The following is a 22,986-nucleotide window of genomic DNA, read 5'->3' as shown; positions in this document are numbered from 1 at the left end:
AATGGATAGCAAACAAACTTCTATTACAGAAAATGGGAGAAATCATTGTGTCTAATATTTCCCAATTAAATGTGCTATTATAATAAAGTAAAAAAAAAAGCCGGGAACAATAGAAAATCAGTCAAAAAGTAAAAACCATATTACATGTGGCGTTCATATTAGCTCAGGAACAGTCTGTATAGAGGCTTAAGGAGTTGGTTTCCCTTGGCAAGCAGCTTGCAGTGGTGTTTCGCACACTAGCGATGGACTCTAGAGTGCAGCGTAGACGTGTTCTCTGGAGTGATGAATCATTCCAGTGTTATGAAGGACTTATCAGGCAAAAACAGTAAAAGCAAGCTACCCCTCACCTTAGACTTAGGCATGTATTCCTGTGAGTCATGCAGCTGTTTATTTATATGAAAAAGAATTCTGCCAATGAGCAGCACATAATTATGAAGTGGCACTCAAATATTGTTAGAAATGTAAAAACACCTCGCCACCCTGCTTAGTGCTGTGGATGTGGAACATGATATAATGGAGAAGAGAACAGTTTAAACACAACTAAGGATGTAGAAAAAGGTAAGGGATGCTGAGCATACTATGCACCTTTTTTTGTTTATCACACTCTACCATACAGGGCTTTGAGACAGCATCCACACCTCGTGAACATTTACACATTATATGAGGTTACAACAAACTTCTGTTTGTTTTATTGGGTTTGGCACTTCAATAGGCCAGTTGGAAACCATGCATCATTTTCCTTGCAATTGACAACCTGTGTGGATGTATCACATAAAATCCCAATAAAATGCATTGAGATTTGCAGTTGCACAAGAACAGTTTAGAACATCATGTGAGATATGACAATAATGCTGTCTACGCCAATAGAAAATACGTTTTCTTTTCTTAATGCAACCAAATTTTATGATAAAGTTTGTTTATAATAAAAGGTCAACTAAAGGGCATCAGAAAAATTTTAATCCAGCCACAAATGAATGGAAAAATGGACATTTGAAAGCCAATAAAGCTAACAGTTGGAATTATAGAAATGAGAAAACCTACATTTCCAAGAAAAATAATAAAAACTATTTCAAATAAAAAAAAAAAGTGAAACAAAAAGCAGCATCTTAAAGTGCGTTACACATATAATTGATACATCTGCATTATATCTGCATAAATAGAAAATATACATATGTTACTAGACAAAGAAAATTCAAATAGTAAATAATTCATTACCACGTTTTATTGCACAGCATTTTGGCTGTTTTTAAAGTTCTATGTAAATAGTGAAATTCCTCCACATATACAATAATTGGAATTAGATTAAAAAAAATTAACCTATATGGCAATAAACTGGTCAGAGGGGGTTGTTTTTATAGTGTTTTTACACTCTACCTGCACACTGCATGGATCAGGACTGATCTCCATTTTAATCCAAAGCCACAGCGGTCTCCTCATAGATGTGCAACTAGAGGTCTCAGTCTTTCATAAAAGGTTGGTGTTCTGCAACGTTTAGATGTTTAACGCACCTGAATAACAGGAATTATGTCCTTAACATCCATGCAGGATGTTAATTATTTAATTCAGGCTTGTTGAAGCAGAAACAGCCCCTTTGTGGACCTCAGGACACCAGACCCATAAAGCCTGGAATTTAAGGCATCTGACTTCGCTAGAATGACATTTCTAACAAGTTAAGTCCTATATATAAATAGAATATTTAATGTGAAAACTACTACCTGCAAGGTGCAGACTGAAATCCATAGTTTAAACTATCTTTTCATAGTTTAAATTGAAAAGAAATTACACTACATATGCATTGCTTCTCCATTGATATGTGAAGGGTGATTAATGTCTACTTCATTGCAGGCAAATGAATCACTTCGTAACACTGCAATCTTGATAAGAGCTACAGAGAGTCGATCAATATGAGCAAAGCACGAAAGTGTGTCCTCAGAGTCTGACTTCGCAGATGAAAATGAAGGCATTTTTCCTCATCTATCACCTTGGTTACTAATCACCACAGTTCTCTAATTAGCAGTGAAATGAAAAGCACTGAAGCTGAAAGTCATAAATACTTAATGCATTTGAAGTACGCTTTGTTGAGGAAGTGCACAGTATCCACCTGGCTCATTGCATTGTGCTGCTTGAACTCTCATTCACACAGTCACACATTTAACAGCTTGCTGTGTTGTCACATAAAGTCAGTTAGGTCAAGTGAAACTGTCAGCAGAATCCGAATTATTAATAGTTTTGACCTTTCGTAGTAAAACTTGCTGATAAAACACAAATATATTCTGTCAGTGATGGAACTCAAAGTTCCATCTATTTCATGATTTGACTCAGTTTTATAGTTATTTGTCAGCTTCATGTGAACAAGGTTAATATAGAGGTTATAGAAGTCTGCTAGCTGTAGAGCTAAAGTTGGAGCTAGATAATTTTATTGTCTATTAAAATGATGTGGGATTTTTCAAATTTTTCTGCATAGACAAATCATCTACCTTACTCAAAAACGGGAACCCTTTTGGTCACATTACTCTGACAGCCAGCAAGCAGGCTTGACTTGTCCCACCCTCATTCTTTTCTCTTATAGTCTTTCACACTTGATGGTTACTCTGGGTTTCATAATTTAATTTCCAACCAGATGCTTTATGTAGCCCTCCCTATTTGTTAGTTTTGTGTCCAGTCTCCCTTGCTAAATCTATATATAGTAACAATCTATAAAATCCTCAAGTGAGGTTTGAGGGCCACTTCAAAACATAATAGTAATTTGTCACACTGCTCCTGTGAACTACTTAGCTGAAAGGGTTGCAAATGTTTGTAAAATTGGATGAAAAGCTACTACATCTAGGAAAACACCCCTCAGAAATATGCTTTTCTAGTCATTAATTATTTATGAGCGTAGCTTTACCTTTATGGGCACATTTGCATAGTACCCACAGACTAGACCCAAAACAACTTGGTCCTTTTTGTAACTGCAACTGTTATTGAATTATGAATATACTAGCAGGCTGGCTGCAAAAATTGAAGGCTTTGAGCTGGCCTAATTAAAATTATAAATTAACTCTGTTTGAGATGTTATGATGTGACCATAAAAGTCTGTTCTTTCTGGAAACTCTCCAGACCTCTAATGTGGCTGAATTAAAACAATTTTTCAAAAAAGAGTGGCCAATGGTCTTCCTCCTAGCAGTTTTTGCAAACCACCAAGTACACACAACCAGTTATTTTTCACTTTTCACAAAGGGCCAGATTGGGCCAGAAACTCGTTTACATTAAATTATGATTTAAAAACTGAAAATTCAAACATTAAATCTTTACAAAAAGTATATAATTTAAGTTTTACTAACTAGTAGATTGAATAAACCACAAACGTGGATTAAATGAAAAAAAAATGGCTCAGCAGGAATAGAATAAGTTCACCAAGTCAAAGTATTTGATGTGTTTGCTCTTCTCTCTCTCTTGTTGAGACTGCTGAGCATGACTTGACTTCCTGTGATTACAGTTCTCATGAGAAGAAAGTCAAAGTACAACTGAGGCCTGGAGGTTTTCAGTAGGGTGATGTTAGGGTGGCATGTCTTCTATTTGTGGCTTTTTTTCAGCTTCATTGGACCATGATATAAAATGCCCAAAAGAGTTGTTTTCAACTGAGCATCATATGTGTAGACTGTTGAGTTGCTTAGTTCAGGCTAGAGTTAAAGAGGTCACCCATATGGACGATTTTAGGTGACTTGATTGTATGACTGTCTATATTAAAAGACAATATGTGAATTCTGCCTTATAAAGGATGAAAAATTAATTTTTTTTATTACTAAAAATAATGAGTCTTGGGGTTGTAATCTCCTGAAATTAGCTTCCTAAATTTTGCACAATTTTATAGCTGAAGGCAATTCATTATTCAAATGCTGGATGATTATCATCTAAAATGAAATGTAAAAGGTTAATATATAGAAACCCATTTAGGGACAAAAAGTGAAACCACTTGTTGTTTTTTAAACACTTTTAAATATGACATTGGATTTTTATTTTAAAGAGAATAAGTCTGACATATTTTTGTGTTCTGTTTTCTCCTTGCTTCCAAAGATCTCCAAGCAGCAGCTCCAGCAGACCAAGGACCGCTTCCAGGCCTTCCTTAATGGGGAGACGCAAATTGTAGCTGATGAAGCATTCATCAACGCCGTTCAGAGCTACTCTGAGGTAGTAAGACACGGTAGTCCACTTAAAACTACTCATTGAAGCACAGGAGCTTAATGCTTTAAAATTAGTTTTTGTGTTTTTACATTGTTGTTACACATCTCTCTTGATGTAACATTCTACACTTTTGCAATAAAACAAACCTAATTTTCTAATATTTTAAGCCATTGTTAATGTATTGTATATTTGATTTATTTTCTTAGTAAATGTTAAAGTATTGTTGAATGAAAAATGTCAGACAGAACTCCACATCCTTCAGCTGTTCCTTGTCAAAATGCCTGAATTGAGAGGGGTTGTGTGGTAAAATGGTGGCGGAAGCTTTTCACTGCACAGATTATGAGTCAGAGCGTGTGGTTGACACAGCCATTTTTTCCAGGCTCACAATTTGATCTGCATAAGTCATTACTGCCATGCATGCAACACTGAAAAGAACGGCATTAAAAACCTTAACAGCTAATTACAAGATAGAAAAACAAGCCACTGTATTAAACTAAATGATGAGAGCTGGTCACTGTTATTGTTTCTGTTTTTAGAAGACAACTAAACAGGAGCCTGCCTGTAATATTTAAAGTTATTGTGAGACGAGATGCAGTAGGGAGCCAGAAAGGAGACATACAGTACATAATGCCGGTAGTTTAATATGAACTTTTAAATCACTATCAACCTGAAATTAAACTTAAAGAGAAATATATTTCTTTACATGGTTGAACATGGTTTCTTCTTGAGATCACTTTCTTGGAAAATATGATAAAAACAAAATTAAAATATAGCAATCAGCATGAAGTTCTGAAATTTACTGAATCCTATCAGTTGCAAATACAACCCAGTGTTTGGGATAACAAAAGTCACGCAGTTACATAACTGCTTGACTTCAGATCATAACACGATTGCGTCAAAGGTTGAAATTTAGAAAAAATCTAAAAGCAAGAACATTGCGTAATGTAACATAACGTATTTTTTTCTATAACAGTGTAGTGGTTTCTTGGTTACTTTTACACAGTACAAGAACCCCATTACATCTAGAAATCACCACAAATCTACAGGTGGTGTGGGAAAGTGGGTCCTGAAAAACACTATAAGCAGTGCTAAATTGCATTCATATTCACAAGTAGGACTCTTCATGTGCAATAATTCTTGCCCGTAATACATGGAAAATCAGATTTCTAAATACACTGTATAAAAAATTCAAAGTAATGACATTATGGCATTAGTTACGTGTAAATGTAGCCTGTTTTATGTCAGTTGGCATAACCAAAGTTATTTGTTTGTTAAATACCAGAATAATGGGAGAGATTAATTATTAGAGATTATTTTTTATGCTTTCTCTAAATGCAAAATTTTGCATACATTAAGATTACTTTAATTAAATTTCTCGACAAATTATGATGGCATCATAGTGTCATAAGCGCTATGATGCCAAAAACAATAAATTGTTATTGTTGAAAAACTAACGTTTCTACTTTTGTGTTTGTGTGTTTTAAAAAATAAATAAATAAATAAGTACCTTAATAACAAAGAAACCCAAAACGGCTGACTTAACATCTGTTTCACACAGCAAACCTTTGTTGTTTAGGGAAAAGATGCATAAAAAAAACAATGATAATGTACTCCTGTGCTGTGATGTTTCAGAAGCTGCTGCTTTGTAACCAGAAAGGAAGTGAAGAACAAAATGTGACTGTCACATTGACAAATGCTGTCAGCTTGGATGGCTGCTTCCCTTGATGCAGTGACAGTATTGTCTTGCCTGACTCTGTCCGTGTTAGCTTGTTGTTACCACAGGCTTTCCGCCTCTTACTAAATCACAACATGCACATAAACACACACTTGCCTACATGATCATCTAATAAAATACTTTGTCCGTTTTGCCATACCATATCACCTCTGCACTAAATGTTTAATTTGGGATGTGTTGTCTCCAAGTTTATTGAAACATCAACTTTAAATATGCAAATCAGAGATCATCTTCAGAGACAATCCAGCATTTATTTACATATATCAGCAAGATAAATATTAAAGTCTAACTGTGTCTTTTACATGCCAGGTGTTCCTGAAGAGTGACCGCGTGGCTAAGATGGTGCAGAGTGGCGGCTTCTCAGCCAACGATTTCAGGGAAGTCTTCAAGAGGCACATCGAGAAACGAGTGCGAAGCCTCCCGGAGATTGACGGTCTCAGTAAGGAGACAGTTTTGAGCTCCTGGATGGCCAAATTTGACACCATCTACCGTGGTGACGAAGATCCACGAAAGGCTCAGCAACGCATGACCGCCAGCGCCGCTTCTGAGCTAATCCTGAGCAAGGACCAGCTATATGAGATGTTCCAAAATATCCTTGGCATCAAGAAGTTTGAGCATCAGCTGCTTTACCAAGCCTGTCAGGTAGGCTCTATCTGTTCTATGTGGCACATCCTACAGACCTACAGTGCAATGCAAAGCAGTTATTTGTATTTTGTCACATTACAACCACAAACATCAACGTATTTTGTAGGGATTTTATGTTAAAATAATGTGAAAAGTGTTGCAAGTATCTACCCACTTTAAACAGTCCCAAGTAAAATCCAGTGCAAGCAACAGCGATCAGTCACCTAATTAGTAAATATTATAACAAACCTTTATGCTATTGTTGAAAGAAAGCCAGAAGAAGTCAGATTTAGCATTTGTATGGTGAGCACATGAAACGTGGAAGACTCTGTTCTGGTGAGATGAGACACAACTGATTTGGCACATTACATGTGGTAAATAACTAATACTCTACATCACCCTAAATGCTATCATGGTGAAACATGGTGGTAGCACCGTTATGCTAGCAGTCATTTTTTTTAACTGTGTGAGGAAGCTGGAGTACCTGGAGAGAACCCACACATCCACAGGGAGAACTCCATGCAGAAAGATCAGAAGTCGGAAATCGAACCCAGGACTTTCTTGCAGCCCAAAACTGCTGCTTTATTATTTTTATTATTAAATTTAATATAATTTCAGATTTTGTTTTTTAAATTTTGGTCCAGGTTGACTTAAAAAATTAACTATTATTATTACAAGTTTTCTAAGCAACAGAAAAGTAATTGTTAGTGATGCACTGATATGAAATATTGTCTAAATATTAGACAGTATTTACCAGTATTTCATTTGATCAAAATTTTTATTCAACTCCTCAATTAATTGCCTGAATAAATGATAGATTGCTCAATTACAAAATAATTGTTTACAACATCCCTAGTGTCTAGATGGGTAACGGTAGTAAGACATTCCAGACTTGTAGATGTAATTGTATCAAAATGTGGTTCTACAAAAGTACACTACACTTATTTTTTTCTTAGATGCTTCTTTCTCCAGCAACTTCAGTTATGTACTGCCTTGGGTGTGTTAATCATCCAAAAGATCAGCAAGATCCATTGAAGTTTTCACATGACAAAATGTGAAAAGGGTAGGAGAAATAAATATTTTGCAAGACATCATGACCGCTTTTTCGAGTAATAAATGAATCGGGTTCACCTCCAGTCAAATGATCCCAAATCTGGCCAGTGTTTGCATTATTATGTCCTGTTTCTAATTTACGGTATTACATATTACATTCCTTACTCTTTCTCCCATCTTGGCTGTGATATTAAACAGAGATACTATAAAATCAAATTGGTATCTTGAGATGCATCCCCTACTACCAGGCCAGTAATACTTTATCATGGGGGACATATGTTGAGATTACTGGAAGATAATAGTGGACTCTGGGGTGCTTGTGTCAGACATAACTCTCCTTCGCTTGCTGTCTTTACTGCTCTCTGTGGGTGTGCTGAAAGCAGCCCTACTGTTATCTTACTACTACAGATTGATTAAAACTCTTATACAAACAGGATGCGGAGAAAACCTCGGACACCTTAACACTTGACACACATTCCAAGGCCTAGTTTGTTTGTTTTTTAATCACAGATTTTTCTTGTTTCCTGTCAGCAGCTGATTATATTGAAGTGGATGGCACAAGCTGCAGTTAAACAAATTAGATGATTCAGGATTGTTTGAATGTCTCAGTTGGCAAAAATCAATATAGGTTCTGTTCTGCATGAGTGTTCATTAGTGTGAACCTTCTAATGCAGAGGTGCAATACATCACCACAGCCCTCATATCCATTGTGTATTTTTTCTCCCAGTCCTTTGAGGTTCCCTAACCTAGTTTTTTTTTTCCCGCTTCCTTTTGTATGCTGGCTGCAAGTTGTTACCACAGGTTAGGAATCTGGATGCAGAACACAACACCATTTATCTGAACATGCCATGCTCTGAGCAATGAATAATGCATTATATATGGTGCAAAATGTATGTGAAGTTTTGCTATGTGATTTGCCCAGTGGTGTAAGAAATGGAATATGGATCATGACTGTGAGAAGAAACACATTTATTTCAAAGAAGAGAAAGTAGAGACCTCCTTTCTTTTTTTGCATGTCGTACTTCTCCAAATGTTCTATGTATCATCTCAATTTAAATTGCTGCAGTAATTAATATATCAGTCTTTACTGGTGATGATATCTTTAAATAATATATTTAGTCATATATGGGTGTCTCAACTCAGTGATAAAATGCTCTTTATATAGGACATGTGACATCCCAGTCAGCATGCTACCGAGCTGTTCTTGGATTGGCTTTCACTCAGAGACCAACTTTCTTAGATGTTGTCTCTGGGGAATTACTATTTTTTGCAGTTACATCCTAAATTGTCAGAAGGAAGCACTGTTCTATTTCTGTCTCATGCTGAAGTAAAATCACCCCTGGAAATGACTAACAGACTGATTAGACTGGTAGAGACAGCTGCTGTGCCAACCAGCCGCTACTCCCTGATGGCTCCATGCTTGCTTTTTGGTGCAGAAAACTGTAAAAATATGTTTATACACTGAAATTCTTTTTTCAAAAATATGTACTTTTGAAGCAGTTCTTTTTAAATTACATTTCAAAACAAAATGCATTTTTAAAAATCTAGAAAATCCTCAAAATGATGTCCCACAGTTTTCCTATGTTGGCATGATTGCTGACAAATTGAAAAATATGTTATATGTGAGGAAATTAGGGGGATTTTGTTGAACATGAAGTCTTGCCATGTCTTTTAAAATTTGTGTGTGCTTTCATTCTGAATAGTATATGTATGTTGGGATCGAGGATGTGGAATTCATAATATTCAGCTGTCAGGATGGAATGTCTTCCTCTGTGGCGACATCACTGTTTCATGCTTTTCCACATTTAAATATCAATTGACCTTATGTAAGTTACATTGTAATGCTTCATAAATACAAATTTTCAGAGAGCCATTAGCCAAAACAATTAGAAAATTATAAGCTTCAACTTCCAGTTTCCAACATCCAGCTTGCTAAGATTAATCTCATGCACAGTATAGCATGAGATTATTGGGTGCAGTGTTTGAGGCACAGTTGAATAGATTCTATAGCACTGGTGCAAGTGGGCTTTTTTACATGGTGCATGAGAGATGTGTTTTTTTTTTCATTATCTGTGGCAGTGTGTTTGACAATTCTAACATCTGACCATTAAAGTTTATCAGCCCTCGTTGAGTAGCTCATAAGCCTTCTGTAGTTCCTCAGAACATGTGTACCATACAATCAAACTCCAAAGTGAAGATGTAGTCCATTGTATCAAGACCGGGACAAAAACTACAAAGCTTTTCCTTAATCTGAGGTTCAGCAATAGGTTTAATGATGATTTTTTAGTAACTGACAGACTCTCGCTGTTTATTAAAAACAAGGGGGACCACCCCCCCAGTTTGTTACTTCACAGGTGTCCTTGAGTTTACTCCAGGACTGGAGAGACATTACCACCATAAACAACATCCAGAGTTTTTGGCAAAGTCTAACATCACCATTGCCTATGTTTTTATATATATATCTATATAAATATAGATATATATATATAGATATCATTTTATCTCTTCTTACTGTAATATATCGCAATTTACTTCTACTTACTGCAAAGAGAAATATTTAATTGTTAACAATATTTTAAACCATATTGCTCTGAAAAATGTATTTTTTCACCATATTTTATAGCTTTTTTCTTATCAGCCAGATTTAAAGCGAAGTCACTCCTCTGCTCACTAAATGACTTCTCAATAGAATGCTGCTCTTTTAAGATTAATGGTTCAGGTATCCTTTTTTCCTACCCACTTAATTCCATTCAGAGTTGTGGGCTGTCTCTGCCGATCAATGGCCAAGAGGCATACAGATAGTAGTCCATCACAGAGCCAACACAGAGACAAACAGTGCAGACAGTCATTCCTGCCCTCACACCTGAGGGCAATTTAGCATCCTCGCTTCACGTAAAGTGTATTTATTTGGATTTTAGGATGAAGCCAGAGTACTTTTAGAAAACCTGTGCAAGAAAATTGAGAGCAAAAATTGCCACAGATTTAAACCCAGGACACAGGACTGTAAATTGTAAATTTACAACTCAAGAGTTTGGTGGTTTAATTATTAAATTATCCCCATGTGTGTATCAAAGTATATGTTATTAAAGTTTATTTGCAATTCAGTGGCTCTAAGTTGAGACATTTTGATGTCCTTTCCTTTTACAGTAAATGCATAATGGTGTATAACTGAGGGATGTTCTTAGTTCATGCTAAAAGGGTCATGGGAGCTTTGTTGCTTGGACCACATGTTAAGGTAAGGCTGTAGATAAAGCTCTGAGGGCAGGATCATTCTGTTCTTAGGTCATACTGTAACAAAACAGTGGTGGCATTTACTGACTGTGTTTAGCAGCACATTTAAAATGTTCACAGTGCTTTGGTATTATTTTTCTATGTCTTTCATCTTTAAGAAATGAGAAGTAATGAAGCCCTCATTGCAGAACTGATAGTTATTATACATTTTTTTTCTCTGATGATAATCAGAAAGCATGTCATGTTTCGCTCACTGTCAGATCTAGTAAACAAAATCACAAATCCAAACCAATCAGCAATGAGCCATGAGGAACCACGATGGCAGAGGCATTTCATTTCAAACAACTTTGAAATCATTTACCTATGAGCACAGTAAACACTTCTCAGATTTTTATTCTCTGATTTTTTTTTCAACTTGCGATATTTAGTCACCTCATTTGACTCTTCCTCACATAAAATTATTCCCTGAGTCTCAAATGGGTGATTGAATTACCCAAGCCTGAGTGTCAAAGTAAAGCACAAGCACATCAGGATCACGCTTTCCACCCTGCACAGCCATAAATCATGGTCTGTCGCACATCCCAAACTGGCAAACCATCCTCCCATCAGCACTGAAAGAAGGCTCCTCCTTTTCCTCTATAATTTGTCTTGTCAGCAACTGTTAGTTGGGAAATGAGGCCTGAGTTCTCCCTGGCTTAGCCTGTAGCTGATATAATTGCGTAATGGAGCCTCTTCACTGCACAGAGGATTGGGAGAGGATGAGGGCATTGCTATGCCTGCCGAACTACCTCTTCACTGAAAGAGCCATGCTGCACTGCATGGAGAAACTGCCTCTGACTCTGGACAATGTTTGCAATCATATACATTTAACTGAAATATATCCTTGATCACTGTACCGTAAATGAAGTCCTCTACAAATATGATTAAAAATCACTATCAACACAGTTCAGGTAGTTTTCCATTATAATTGAGCAACAGCTCTAGTGGGCTGGTCGTCTTATAATGGGTCGTCCCAGAATCCAAAAAGTAGTACCAGGCGATCTGTGTGAACAAAAATACAATACAACAATCAGGACAAGGATGCCATGTTGAACAGTCTGCTCAGTCTTTTGCTTTTTCTCTGACTCAAAAAGGAAGAGAGCCAGAAAAGGCTGAAGGTGGAGAAGAACAGGAGAGTGTGAGAGTCACTTTGGTGTCACATCTAATGACTCCAACCCCTTTCTTTTCCTTTAGACTAGCCAGCAGCAATCAGTCTGCTGAGCTTATTATCGGAAATTGCTCCTAAGAACAGATGTAAACTACATAATGGAGAAGCATTGTTGAGATGACATGCTAAAGGCAGAGTGTCAGAAAGAACAAGACCTTCTTAACAAGACAGAGGCCAATTTCAAAACGACAAATTTCTTTATGTTTGATATATATATATATAGCATTTTTATAACAACATTTTTATAGACACTTTATTGTTCTATAAAATGGAATTGTATGCCTGGAAAGTACATGATGCTGCCCCTTTAAGAGAAAATTAAGATTTTGTGTATTGGGTTTTGGCTGTCTGGTTTAAGGGCAGCCTCAAAACACTGATGTAAAAGCTCAGTCCTTTGCTACTCCACTTTAAATAGCATTTTAATCTGCAGTGCAAATAGAGCAGTGAAGGTGATCAAATATTTGTGCTCCACAGAGATGAAGAGAAATGCGTGAGTGATTTTGTCTTAGATTTTGTGTAATTGCATCAGTTGTCATTTTATATCAAGAGATATTTTAGGCAGCATTAAACTGTTAGAAATTAAGATGTGGAGAAATTAAAATGTATACTGAGAAGACCATGCAGAGATGCTACATTCACACATATATCTTCTATCCCACACTGCATATTTTAGCATACACACATGCACTCTCAGCACATCTAAATATAGCTCTTTGCCTCAGCTCCTCCATGTTAAATCATACCCTGCTGTCCGGTCTGTGTTCTTCAGAAAAACTCACCCCAGTCATGTTTTCTGTCTGCTGCTAATGTCCCAGCAGCCACCTGGGAATGTGTCATCAGCTGGGCTGTTAAATACCCACCTGCCTCTAACCTGCTGTCATCTCGGCTAACACTAAAGTAATCTAACCTGCATTACATTTCTGCAGCTCTAATCAGTAATAAATGCACATTTTTAAATACATTTTTGAGTTTGTTATTGTGGGCACCAATATGTTCCTTATAGAGAGCATTGACCTTTCAGTTTCAGAGGGTACTGTGAGGTTCCGTGGCTGAAAGTTTATGTCATTCTAAGGACAATATTTAACTTTTGATTCTGTTCAGACTGTAGCTATAGAAACAGGCTACACTTCTCTTTACATTTCACACTTCATACTCATTCCTCACATTTCAGAAATTTTGCTGAAGAGCTATGATATAGATGTGACTACACTGAACCAGTTTTTTCTCCTGTCACCTACTTCAGTCTTAAGTTTTCTTGGACATATGATCTTAGGTTTGTCATGTTTGCTGGAGAGGGAGGTGCACAGATGGGACAGTAAAAATGCACCGTCAGATGCTGACAGGCCAAGCTGCTGATATCCAAACTTGGTACTGACAGTTCTTATGGGAGTGCACATGTCAGATGTCAGTTGCACCATAGTCCAGTGGAGTTCTTTTATCTCATTGTTTTGACATAAGATTGCTAACAACAGTGGGAAATAGGCAGCTGAGGCAGAACTGAGGCAGGAATTCAATTTGCCCCATTATTTCAGCATAATTTTGTCTTTGCGTTCTTTCTGTTTTTCCATATTCTGGTCTTTATTTAAGCATCAATCTGTGATCTGTGCTGAATAATACTGTGCTTCCAATGCAGACATTCTGCTGCTGCTGCTGGTGGCAAAGTCTGATTATGTGCTCTACTAAACAGGAACTCTGGGTTATATAGCAGGGTGGCTGTTTAGTGGCCAGTGCTGGTAGGGCATCAGACTTAACTGTCTATGCTTGCTGTCCTTTATTTAAGAGGCATCTGGCTGACATAAGTTCATATTCTGCAGACCAGTGAACAGAATCAAGCCCAAGGTGGTAGATAAGATGATAATAAGAACATGATTTTCTGCTTTTCACGCAAAAAAAAAAAATGTTGCACATGATCTGATTTTGCCCAGTTTCAATAAGATCCAACACTGCATCTGTTTGACTTTTTCCCCCTGTGTTTGTAACATACTGTACTCCTCCCCTGACCCCTGACTGTATGTGCACTTTGGCTCATTCTCTCTTAAGAGGGATTGCTGGAATGGGCAGAAAATCAATATGGTAAAGGTTGAGAGACAAGGCCTGTTAATGTAATAGGAATAGGTGGAGTACCCAGAGGCTGAGGGAGGTCAGTTCTGGCATGTGTCCCACTAGCACGAGGCCAGAGGAGTTTAGAGTACATTGCATTCAAAATAGAGTCAGGTGCTAACCTGCAGGAACAATGCAAGAAGTTTTTTTTTATTTTACATGTCTTCAGTTGTTTCTAAATTTGTGATAAATTCTTTTTATCACAAACTATATGATCTATCTTGTTCGTATAGTTGCAATCCAGAGGTCAGTGGACTGGGTTAGGGTTTTTGGACAATTGCCCTAGATGACATCAGAAAAGATGCAAAAACACAATATATATATTAAAAACAACTATCTGGTAGTTGCACCTTGAACATATTTACAGTAGCTTTTGTTCTATTGCAGTCAGTGGAGAGTGGGCACCCTGTATGCTAAGCAACTGCCCCTAACTTGTTGCTTAGAATAGAGAAACTATTTTATGTGTTTTTTATGGGACTGGAATGAATTATTCTGCAAAAGAATCTTAGATAATTTTTTGTGAGGAGGCTGGCATTTCTCTTCATGTACCTGTTAGATAAAATGAAACCGTAAAGGCTTTGACATGACGCCACCTGACAGTCATTCTAGGGTTTGCCAGCAACTGACCAATCGGCGATTGCTATTTGTCCCGAAGTACACGCCCCTTAGCCGGGGTTCGTCATTGCTAAAGCGCTGCAGTCATGAAGGTTTTGAAGAAAATAGGAAGTCTGTAGGGAACATACAATCCCGACAGCTGAAATCCAGAGCGTGTAGAGGGCGGAATACAATTTATTATATTTCCAAAACCCAAACAGAGTCAGGAATAATGCAAGAAATGGATCAAGGCCTGCAGCCGACCTCATGTACAGTTGAAGGAAACTTTAACAGCAACTACCACATCTGCATTAGTGATGGGATTTTCGGCTCCTTTTCGAGATGCGGCTCTAATGGCTCTTCTTACTGTGGAGAGCCGGCTCTTTCGGCTCCCAAACGGCTCCCCATATATATTTTTGACATTATTAATTAATTAATAGCTTAAACCTAAATTTATAATAATTTGTTTCATTATTGACATTGTTAAGCACTTATGATGAGTAAAAATGCCGCATAACAATGCTATAGCAATACCGATGCGTGTGATGTCCGCATGTGCAGGTTGTTTGCCGAGCCTGCATGATAGGAAATGCTGACTTTGCACAGTCTGCACTCTGCCCTGGAGCTTGATGTAGCATTAAAATGAGTCCAAATCTTGCTCCGTTTTCTGTCACTCATTTATTTTCACCTATTCAGTTCTCACACTGACTCCCCTTCTTTCTGTGCTTCTTGACCGCTGAGTGAGTGTCTGTACATAAACACCTGCCGACGAACGCTATGCAGCTTGGCCAATTGCCTGCCGTTTCCACAAAAAAAGTGGAGATAAACTTTTTTTTCAGTGTTTTCCCGCCACATTATTAATTGAAACTATGTGTGATTGGTCAGATGTGTGGAGCACACGCTTGACATGAGGGCAGTGGACCGACCGAGGGAAAAACTCTCCGCTCTAGCACTGGCAGAAGAGCAAAACGCGCAAGGAGAGGGAGAAGGAGGAGAGAGACAGCGAGGCACCGCAGGACAAAAAAAACGATGTGGGGAAAAACTATTGGCTCTGGCACTTGCAGAGCACAAGCACAACGACAGGGAGGCGGAGAGACAGCGATATACTGTAGAAAAAAACCCGGCTCCCAAATAGGATCCTAAAACGGCTCCCATTGTGGAGCCGGTTCCAATCGTTCACTTCAAAGAGCCGACTCTTAGAGCCGGATCGTTCGCGACCGACACATCACTAATCTGCATCTGCCCGAAGGTAACTGGTAGTAAACATCCCATTTTTTTTCATAACGACAGGTATTGATAGTCAAATCATAGCTCATTAAGTGGACGTAGTAATACTTGATTTTATGTGTGTAAATTCCAATGGCATTTCTATGGCAGCATGATAACATAGGCTGCAGTAACTGTAGTATTTACATTTAAGCAACTTTTTATGCAAATATTTTTAAGCACTTTCCGGAAGGCGAATTTTCACAAGCATGTGTTATTTAAGTCAGTACTCACCCGGTTTGCACGTGCAAAATGCGTCTGACGCACCTTTCACTCTCGCATCCAATGAGACGTTGTGCCCCTCATTTTTTTCTCTGGTTAGTAATTGACGTTTAACGTCTGACTTCTCTGTTGTTTTTCACAATCATCTTTACAGACCTGATGTAGGACTTGTTGGAGAATTTTCTTGTCTGTGTCTTTGCCTCAGTGTTGACCTATAAGGCAAAAATGTCTTGGGTAAGGCATTGAGTTCCACTACCTTTGCCATTATAACACTGTTTGTTTGTCTGAGGTTTACTCTACTTCCGCCTGGGGGCAAAGCCTGTGAGTATCAAACTTTTATTTGGGCTTTTATGCCAATGAAATATTTCAAAGTAGCAATTCATTATATATTTAGTACAAAAGCTACATAAAATGTGTAATATGTAGAGGTCAGCACTCTCTGCAGGCTAGACATGTTTTTGCCATGCCAAACTCAGTCATCCATGTCTTTATGGAACTTTGTTTTGTGCATTTGTCAACAGTCATGTTGGAATAGAATGGCCATAAAGTGGCCTTTGTCAAACTTTGCTGATGGTTCTAGAAATTTAACAGAAAAAGGTTGAACTTATTCTGCATTACTTATGTTCTTTCATTTGAGAAAGAATTTAATCAATATACACCATAACACTTAAAAAAGTCATCACCGTCACTATCAGGGTAAAATTTCTGTTTTGCAAGTACACTGTGAAAAATCATTTTTTGACTATTTTACAGGTAATATAACAAAACAAAAAACATAAACGATTTCACAATTTTAAAAACAAGCCACAATTTATTTTTTTAGTGTGAACTCAGACCATGCTGCTCTCTGAAATGGTTCATGTCTCCTTAGGTGCAACTGTGGTGGAGATTTGTCCTAATCATCTCACACAGAACATGTTGATGACTGGTGACTCACAGCATCAAATGTGACAGGAATGAGATGTTTTGGCTGAGAGAACAACAGAAGAAATACGAAACATAGAGAAGTGTAGAGCAAAACACAGACATCAGGCATCCACTAGTTCATTGTGTCAGCTAATCTGAAACACTTTTTCATCATTGATGTGGAGAAAAATACATTTCAATTTCAGAGTGAAGATTTTAAGCTAAAAATCAGTAAACATTGTGCCACAGAAAATAATTTTAAGTAGCACACAGAAATCTAATAAACACTGACTTCAACACAAATCCAATTGAAGTCAGAGCTTTTCTTATACTGGTCATTGACATTTTTTTTATTTTTAGTGGTTGCTTGAGCTTTGCCATTATTGAAAAATGCTTTTAATTCTGCTGATTGAAACCAATAGGAAAAGGGAAAGTTCAAAATACTGGACACTTCCACAAAACCCCCCCAGAAAAGTTATGTGGTTCTTTCAGGTTGCCTGCGGTGATAGAAACATATTTTCTATGCACCAAGGCAGAAATCGCTTTTGATTTCGATCTTTTCATGTGCGATGCCACATCGTGCTTCTGTGATTGCAGTCGGTTGGAAAGAAACTGGAGTGCTGATTGGTCTTTTTATAGTCATGCTCCACTATTTTTCATATCCGCTAATCTGTGCGAGACTCTTTAAGACTGCACATCATATTTACCTTGACTGCCGCTTTTCAGTGATTTTGATGACAGTAATTCCAGTCACTATGCTTTTATAATGGACCCTTTTAAGCCATTAAATCATTAGTTGCAAAAAGCCAGGTTGCCACTGTTAAAATGCCAGCTGGAAAAAAAACCTTGCAACTAGTATTTTTTTTCTACTGGTAACAAGACTAGTTTGATTGAAGCATTTAAATCTGAAACTTTAAATTGAATGTAAAGTTAGAAAGTCTTTATTAAAGAGCTTGCAGAGATTTTGAATCCATGAATGCTTGGTAGTTGTATTTTCTTCTCCGAAGTCAGCTATGAAAACCAAAAATGAAACAGTTATTGATTTTCATTTAAAATACAAAATAACAATTAATATACAAACTATCTTTCTTCTTGGTGTTACAAAAAATGGATGTGAGATTACATTTTGATTGGATTTCCTTGTTATATTTAAATAACAAAATCAAATCCTGTGGGAAAATGCCATCCTAGTAGAGGCATTTCTGCACCTGTCACTGCAGTTGCAGCAGACACTGTTTATGTACAGAGGTGGTAGTAACAAGTCACATTTGTTCAATTACATTTAGTAACTTTTGGAAAGAAATGTACTTTTAGGAGTAATTTTGCTTCAGTGTATGTTTTACTTTTACTTGAGTAGTACTATGAGATATCATTCTTCTCATTTAAGTAAAACATCTGGATTCACTGCTCTCTGTATGTAGGCTCAGGTGGTAGAAGCTCATCTGGCTGTTGGTTCAACCCCCCCTCTGTCTCTGTCTATATCTGTTGTGGCAAGACACTTAATCTGCTTTGCCTGCTGGTGTTGGTCATAGGGCCTGGTGGAGCCAGTGTGTGGCAGCTTAGCGTTTTAGTCTTCTGGACTAGATACCGGCCATTTACTTCACTGAATGAGGACAAAACATATAGTCAAACATGCACGAGACATAGACACACACTTTATGTTGAGGTGAGACTTGTTTGTACAGTAGGGTTGTAGTGTTATTTCAACCCATTCTCACTCCCAACTCGTCATATATTGACGCATCGGACGGTCCATCCTCGTCACATATTGACGCGCAGGGTACCCCTTTTGTGTCAATATGTGACGCGAGGGGTTTTACCCTATGCCTTACCATAATTTTTGCCCTAAACCTAACCAAATAGTCGGGTTTTGAAGGTTCGGCAGCGGTTTCTAGAACCCTTCGCATCAATAATCCACGTAAAACATGTGACCTACCCAAAACGTCAACATATGACGCTGAAGGACCCTGCCCAAGTCGTCATGTGACGCATGGTCAGAAATCGTCCCGACTCGTCATATATTGACGAGTCGGGAGTGAGAATGTGTTGGTTATTTATATCTGCTGAGTCTGTTGAGTACTTAGGGAGATTTTATGATGGTGAACTGGTAAGGTCTTGCTGCAGCAAAGCATCCCCAAACCATGACATTTCCACCTCAGTTCTTCATAGTTGTTAGGAGATTCTTTTGCTGGGATACTGTATTTGGTTTATGCCAGCCATGTCCTATGTTCTGATGGCCAGATTATTCAGTACAGACTATTCTGTACATGAACATCAGTCGGGAAATCTGTTTTGCTGTCTATTTTCTCTATGGCAAACTTCTCTCTGATTAAGAGAACAATCTTTTCCTATTTGAACATTTTACACTAAGTGACATTTAGAAGGTTTCTTTCTTATTATGAAGACATGCACTTTCATATAAACACCCAAAAGAGCTCACTGTAGGTCCCATGATGACATTTTTGGGTTTTATCAGGTTTTTAGCATGCTATGGTCTGCTTTCAGGGAGAACTTTCTTGGACTGCCAGTTTTGGGCAGATTGCCATTGTTATGAAGGTCCTCCATTTGGAGACTATTTGCCAGTGGGCTGGCTTATTTTAAGTTCGTCTTTAAATTTTTGTCATACTGTAGCATCAAGTAAGATGCTACAGTATGCTTTCTGGGAGCCTGAGGCAGAAGAACATCAAACAAGTAAGGTTTGAAGTTTAAACAAGACAAATCTTATCCAAATGTTGTGTAGATGGCAAGCTTTTCCACTAGGGATAAGCGTTTTAGATAATGGTTGGATGGATGTGTAAAAAAGTTAATCAAAAAAAATCATAGCATTGTACAAAGCTATATTTTCCTTTCCCCTGAATTCTATCTGTGTGTTGTATTTAATTTGTTTAGGAACCAAGCTTGCAAACAAGCATTTGGATATGATTTGCAAAAAAGCCTTTAGTTAAATCATTTGCCGATGTCCCTGTTTGGTGTGTTGGAAAAAGAAAGAAGAATGTGAAATAATAAAACACTATTCTGAAATTAAAAAATAATTGTGAGCAAAATTAGATTGTTTTATGAAGACTGTTTTCATGACCTTTCTTGCATTTAAAAATATTGGTTGTTATAAACGTAATAAACAAAGAAAGATTATTTTTATAGATGTAGTAACAGAAAGATTTCTTTGAATAATTAACTAGCACATGAATAACTGATTCAGAATCATTTGCACAGCTGCTGGAAGGAAAAAGGCGATACACTGAATATGAAGAGGGGAAAACTATTGAGTTACTCATGTAGGAACTAATTGCTTTTTTGATGAAGGGCTTATTTCTCTTGTACGAGTTCAGAAGTTTCTTCAATTTATTCCGGTGCCGGCAGCTGCAGCTGAAAACATGAGTGAGGTTATGGAGACATTGCCCACATCAAGGTTACGTCATTAAACATTCAAAAGCTCCCAAAGACTATTGTACATTCACTGAGATTCACTGGTCCTCTCAATTTTTTATTTTTAGCTGCTAATCCTATTTTCTGTAATTCAGTTCTATAAAGCCATTATAACTCTATTCTGCTCAGCATGCAATTTTGCATCAAAGTAAAAACAATAATGATTAATAGTAAGTGCTCAACAACTTAAAAAGAAAAATGGGTTTCAAGGCTGCAGATGTATTATGTATTATTGTATAAGGTGAAACTTTGATCCTTATTCATGAAATGTGAGCAGCGTAGATAAATTTGTGTAGGATTGTGTTCTTGCTGATTTGAGGATGCATCAATGTGGATTTCAGTATGGGATACCCCCAAGACCCACAGCAGCTCTAATTGTGTATACAAGATTAGGTCTTTGTGGACTTGTGATTCAATATAAAAAAGCTGTCTCAAATAATTCTGACACACCCTAATTCAGTTTCATCTCCAAAGTGTATAAACCACTGTGGATTGTAACTTCAGACAGTGAAGAGAAAATAAATCTGCCTTAAATCTGCTGTACTGAGCAGACCTTTTAGGTTTGTCCATTTGTGCACAATATTTTACCGGGCAGATGGAATTAATTTGGTACAAAAGCACTTCTACAATGTGACTGTGAAACAAATCGATTTAGGCAGTATCCTATTAAAATATTGTTACTACACAACTTTGTACAATCCTTGTGTAAGAAGCTAAAAGTTTATGTGCATATTTTAGTACATAAACTTGTTTTTAGTCAAAATTTACTACATTTCTATATCAACAATATGTGTAGATAAGGATCTTATTTCATATTTGATGCAGACATTATTTCTGTGTGAACAAAACTTGGGATCAGAAAGTATTTCATTCTCCTTAAAATGACTCGAATGACCTCTTCCTCTTTGTTTATCAATAGCTGGACAATCTGGACGAGCAGGCTGCACAAATCAGAAGAGAGCTTGATGGTCGTCTTCAGATGGCAGACCAGATTGCCAGGGTGAGTCAGACTCTGCAGGGAGCACTCAGATTGGTTTTAATATGCTTTGTTATATAGTTAATATTTCAGAAATATGGTGTCACTAGTATGGACACCATGGTGTGAGCTTCAGGCCACAAATAAGGAAAAATGAATGAAAGAGTATTCTATACTTCAGTAGATGTGGATGATTGCGAAGGGCAATTTGTGTTTTTGAAGTGAAATTATATGACCTGGTCTTAAGAAGCTTTAAATTGTCAAGCTTAGAAATATCTGATTCTTTTCTGTTCTCCCCAACAGGGCGGCAAGTTCCCTAAATTTGTGTCTAAAGAGATGGAGGCCATGTACATCGAGGAGCTCAAGTCCTCCGTGAATCAGCTTATGGCCAACCTGGAAAGCATGCCTGTGTCCAAAGGTGGAGAGTTTAAACTCCAGAAGCTGAAGCGAGGCCACAACACCTCCATCATCGATATGGGCCAGGAGGACGAGAACAATCTCTCCAAGTCTGATGTGGTTCTCTCTTTTACTTTGGAGGTACTATATATTTTGGTTTACCAGCTTTAGCCAAGTGCTACAGATATTACCCCTTTAGAATAGAATAGAATAGAATAGAATAGAATAGAATAGAATAGAATTACTTTATTCATCCCAGCAGGGAAATTATTTCGCAGTTACAGCAGCATAGAGACAAGACACACAACAACCACCAGTAGCAATTGTAGACAAAATAAAAATAAAAATAAAATATAACATGCTTTAAGATGTTCATGAGACATCTTAAAGGGATGCAAATCTACGTCTGCCTCAGCGGGACTAGAAATCAAAACCGATGAGAAACACTTCCCTGCTCCACACTAAGAATAGAAACAGACAGCACACCTGTTCAGACGGTCCACCAGACGCTGTGTGAAGAACAGACTGACGCACACACGTGTGCATAAAAACCTATTTACCTGCTCCTTAATGGGAAATGTGACTCATCTTGTTATCAGCTTGTCTCAGATGAGTTATCACCACAGAACAGAGAGCAATCACACCTCTCCTCCTTATGATGCAGTGCTATTTCAGTCAGTGAGTTCATAATGGCCTCAGACTTACTTCAATACAATGTTGAAATAAATATGCATTAATAGCATGAAAGAAAACATTATACCTCACAACACCTGCCAAATTTGGTGGACAGGTTTGCGCTGACATCTATTTGATTTATAAATGACATAAGCAGATATTCAATAATTATGGTTCTAAAACCATCATGCCAGGCTTAAGACCTATCTGGTGTATTAGATGCATATAAAAAATATAATATTATTCTATAAATGGTTTTCTTGGTGTAACGTGACCAAAATTAGTCCAATGTATGTTAAAGCTGTTAATTGATGCACAAAAAATTGACAAAATGTGCCCAAATGCATTCCCCTGTTGTGAAATCAACTTTAAATTGTTGCAGAAATTTGGCAAAATTGAACATTTTGAGAA

The 22,986-nt window shown here is 37.4% G+C and overlaps 1 protein-coding gene across 14 annotated transcripts in view; it reads left to right on the top strand.

The window, feature by feature from the left end:
• cadpsb (Ca2+-dependent activator protein for secretion b) overlaps window positions 1-22,986 on the top strand; it is a 101,074-nt gene that overhangs the window by 14,816 nt on the left and 63,272 nt on the right. For all 14 annotated transcript variants that reach the window (XM_028002240.1, XM_028002239.1, XM_028002241.1 and 11 more), the window contains exons 2-5: window positions 4,057-4,170; window positions 6,209-6,541; window positions 21,448-21,528; window positions 21,808-22,041. In XM_028002240.1, coding sequence (XP_027858041.1) covers window positions 4,057-4,170; window positions 6,209-6,541; window positions 21,448-21,528; window positions 21,808-22,041 — 762 coding nt within the window. The remainder of the gene's footprint in view (window positions 1-4,056; window positions 4,171-6,208; window positions 6,542-21,447; window positions 21,529-21,807; window positions 22,042-22,986) is intronic.

This window comes from Xiphophorus couchianus, chromosome 20 (genome assembly GCF_001444195.1).
Source record: "Xiphophorus couchianus chromosome 20, X_couchianus-1.0, whole genome shotgun sequence".
NCBI classification, from domain to species: domain Eukaryota; kingdom Metazoa; phylum Chordata; class Actinopteri; order Cyprinodontiformes; family Poeciliidae; genus Xiphophorus; species Xiphophorus couchianus.
This window is presented reverse-complemented; position numbering and strand designations above follow the sequence as displayed.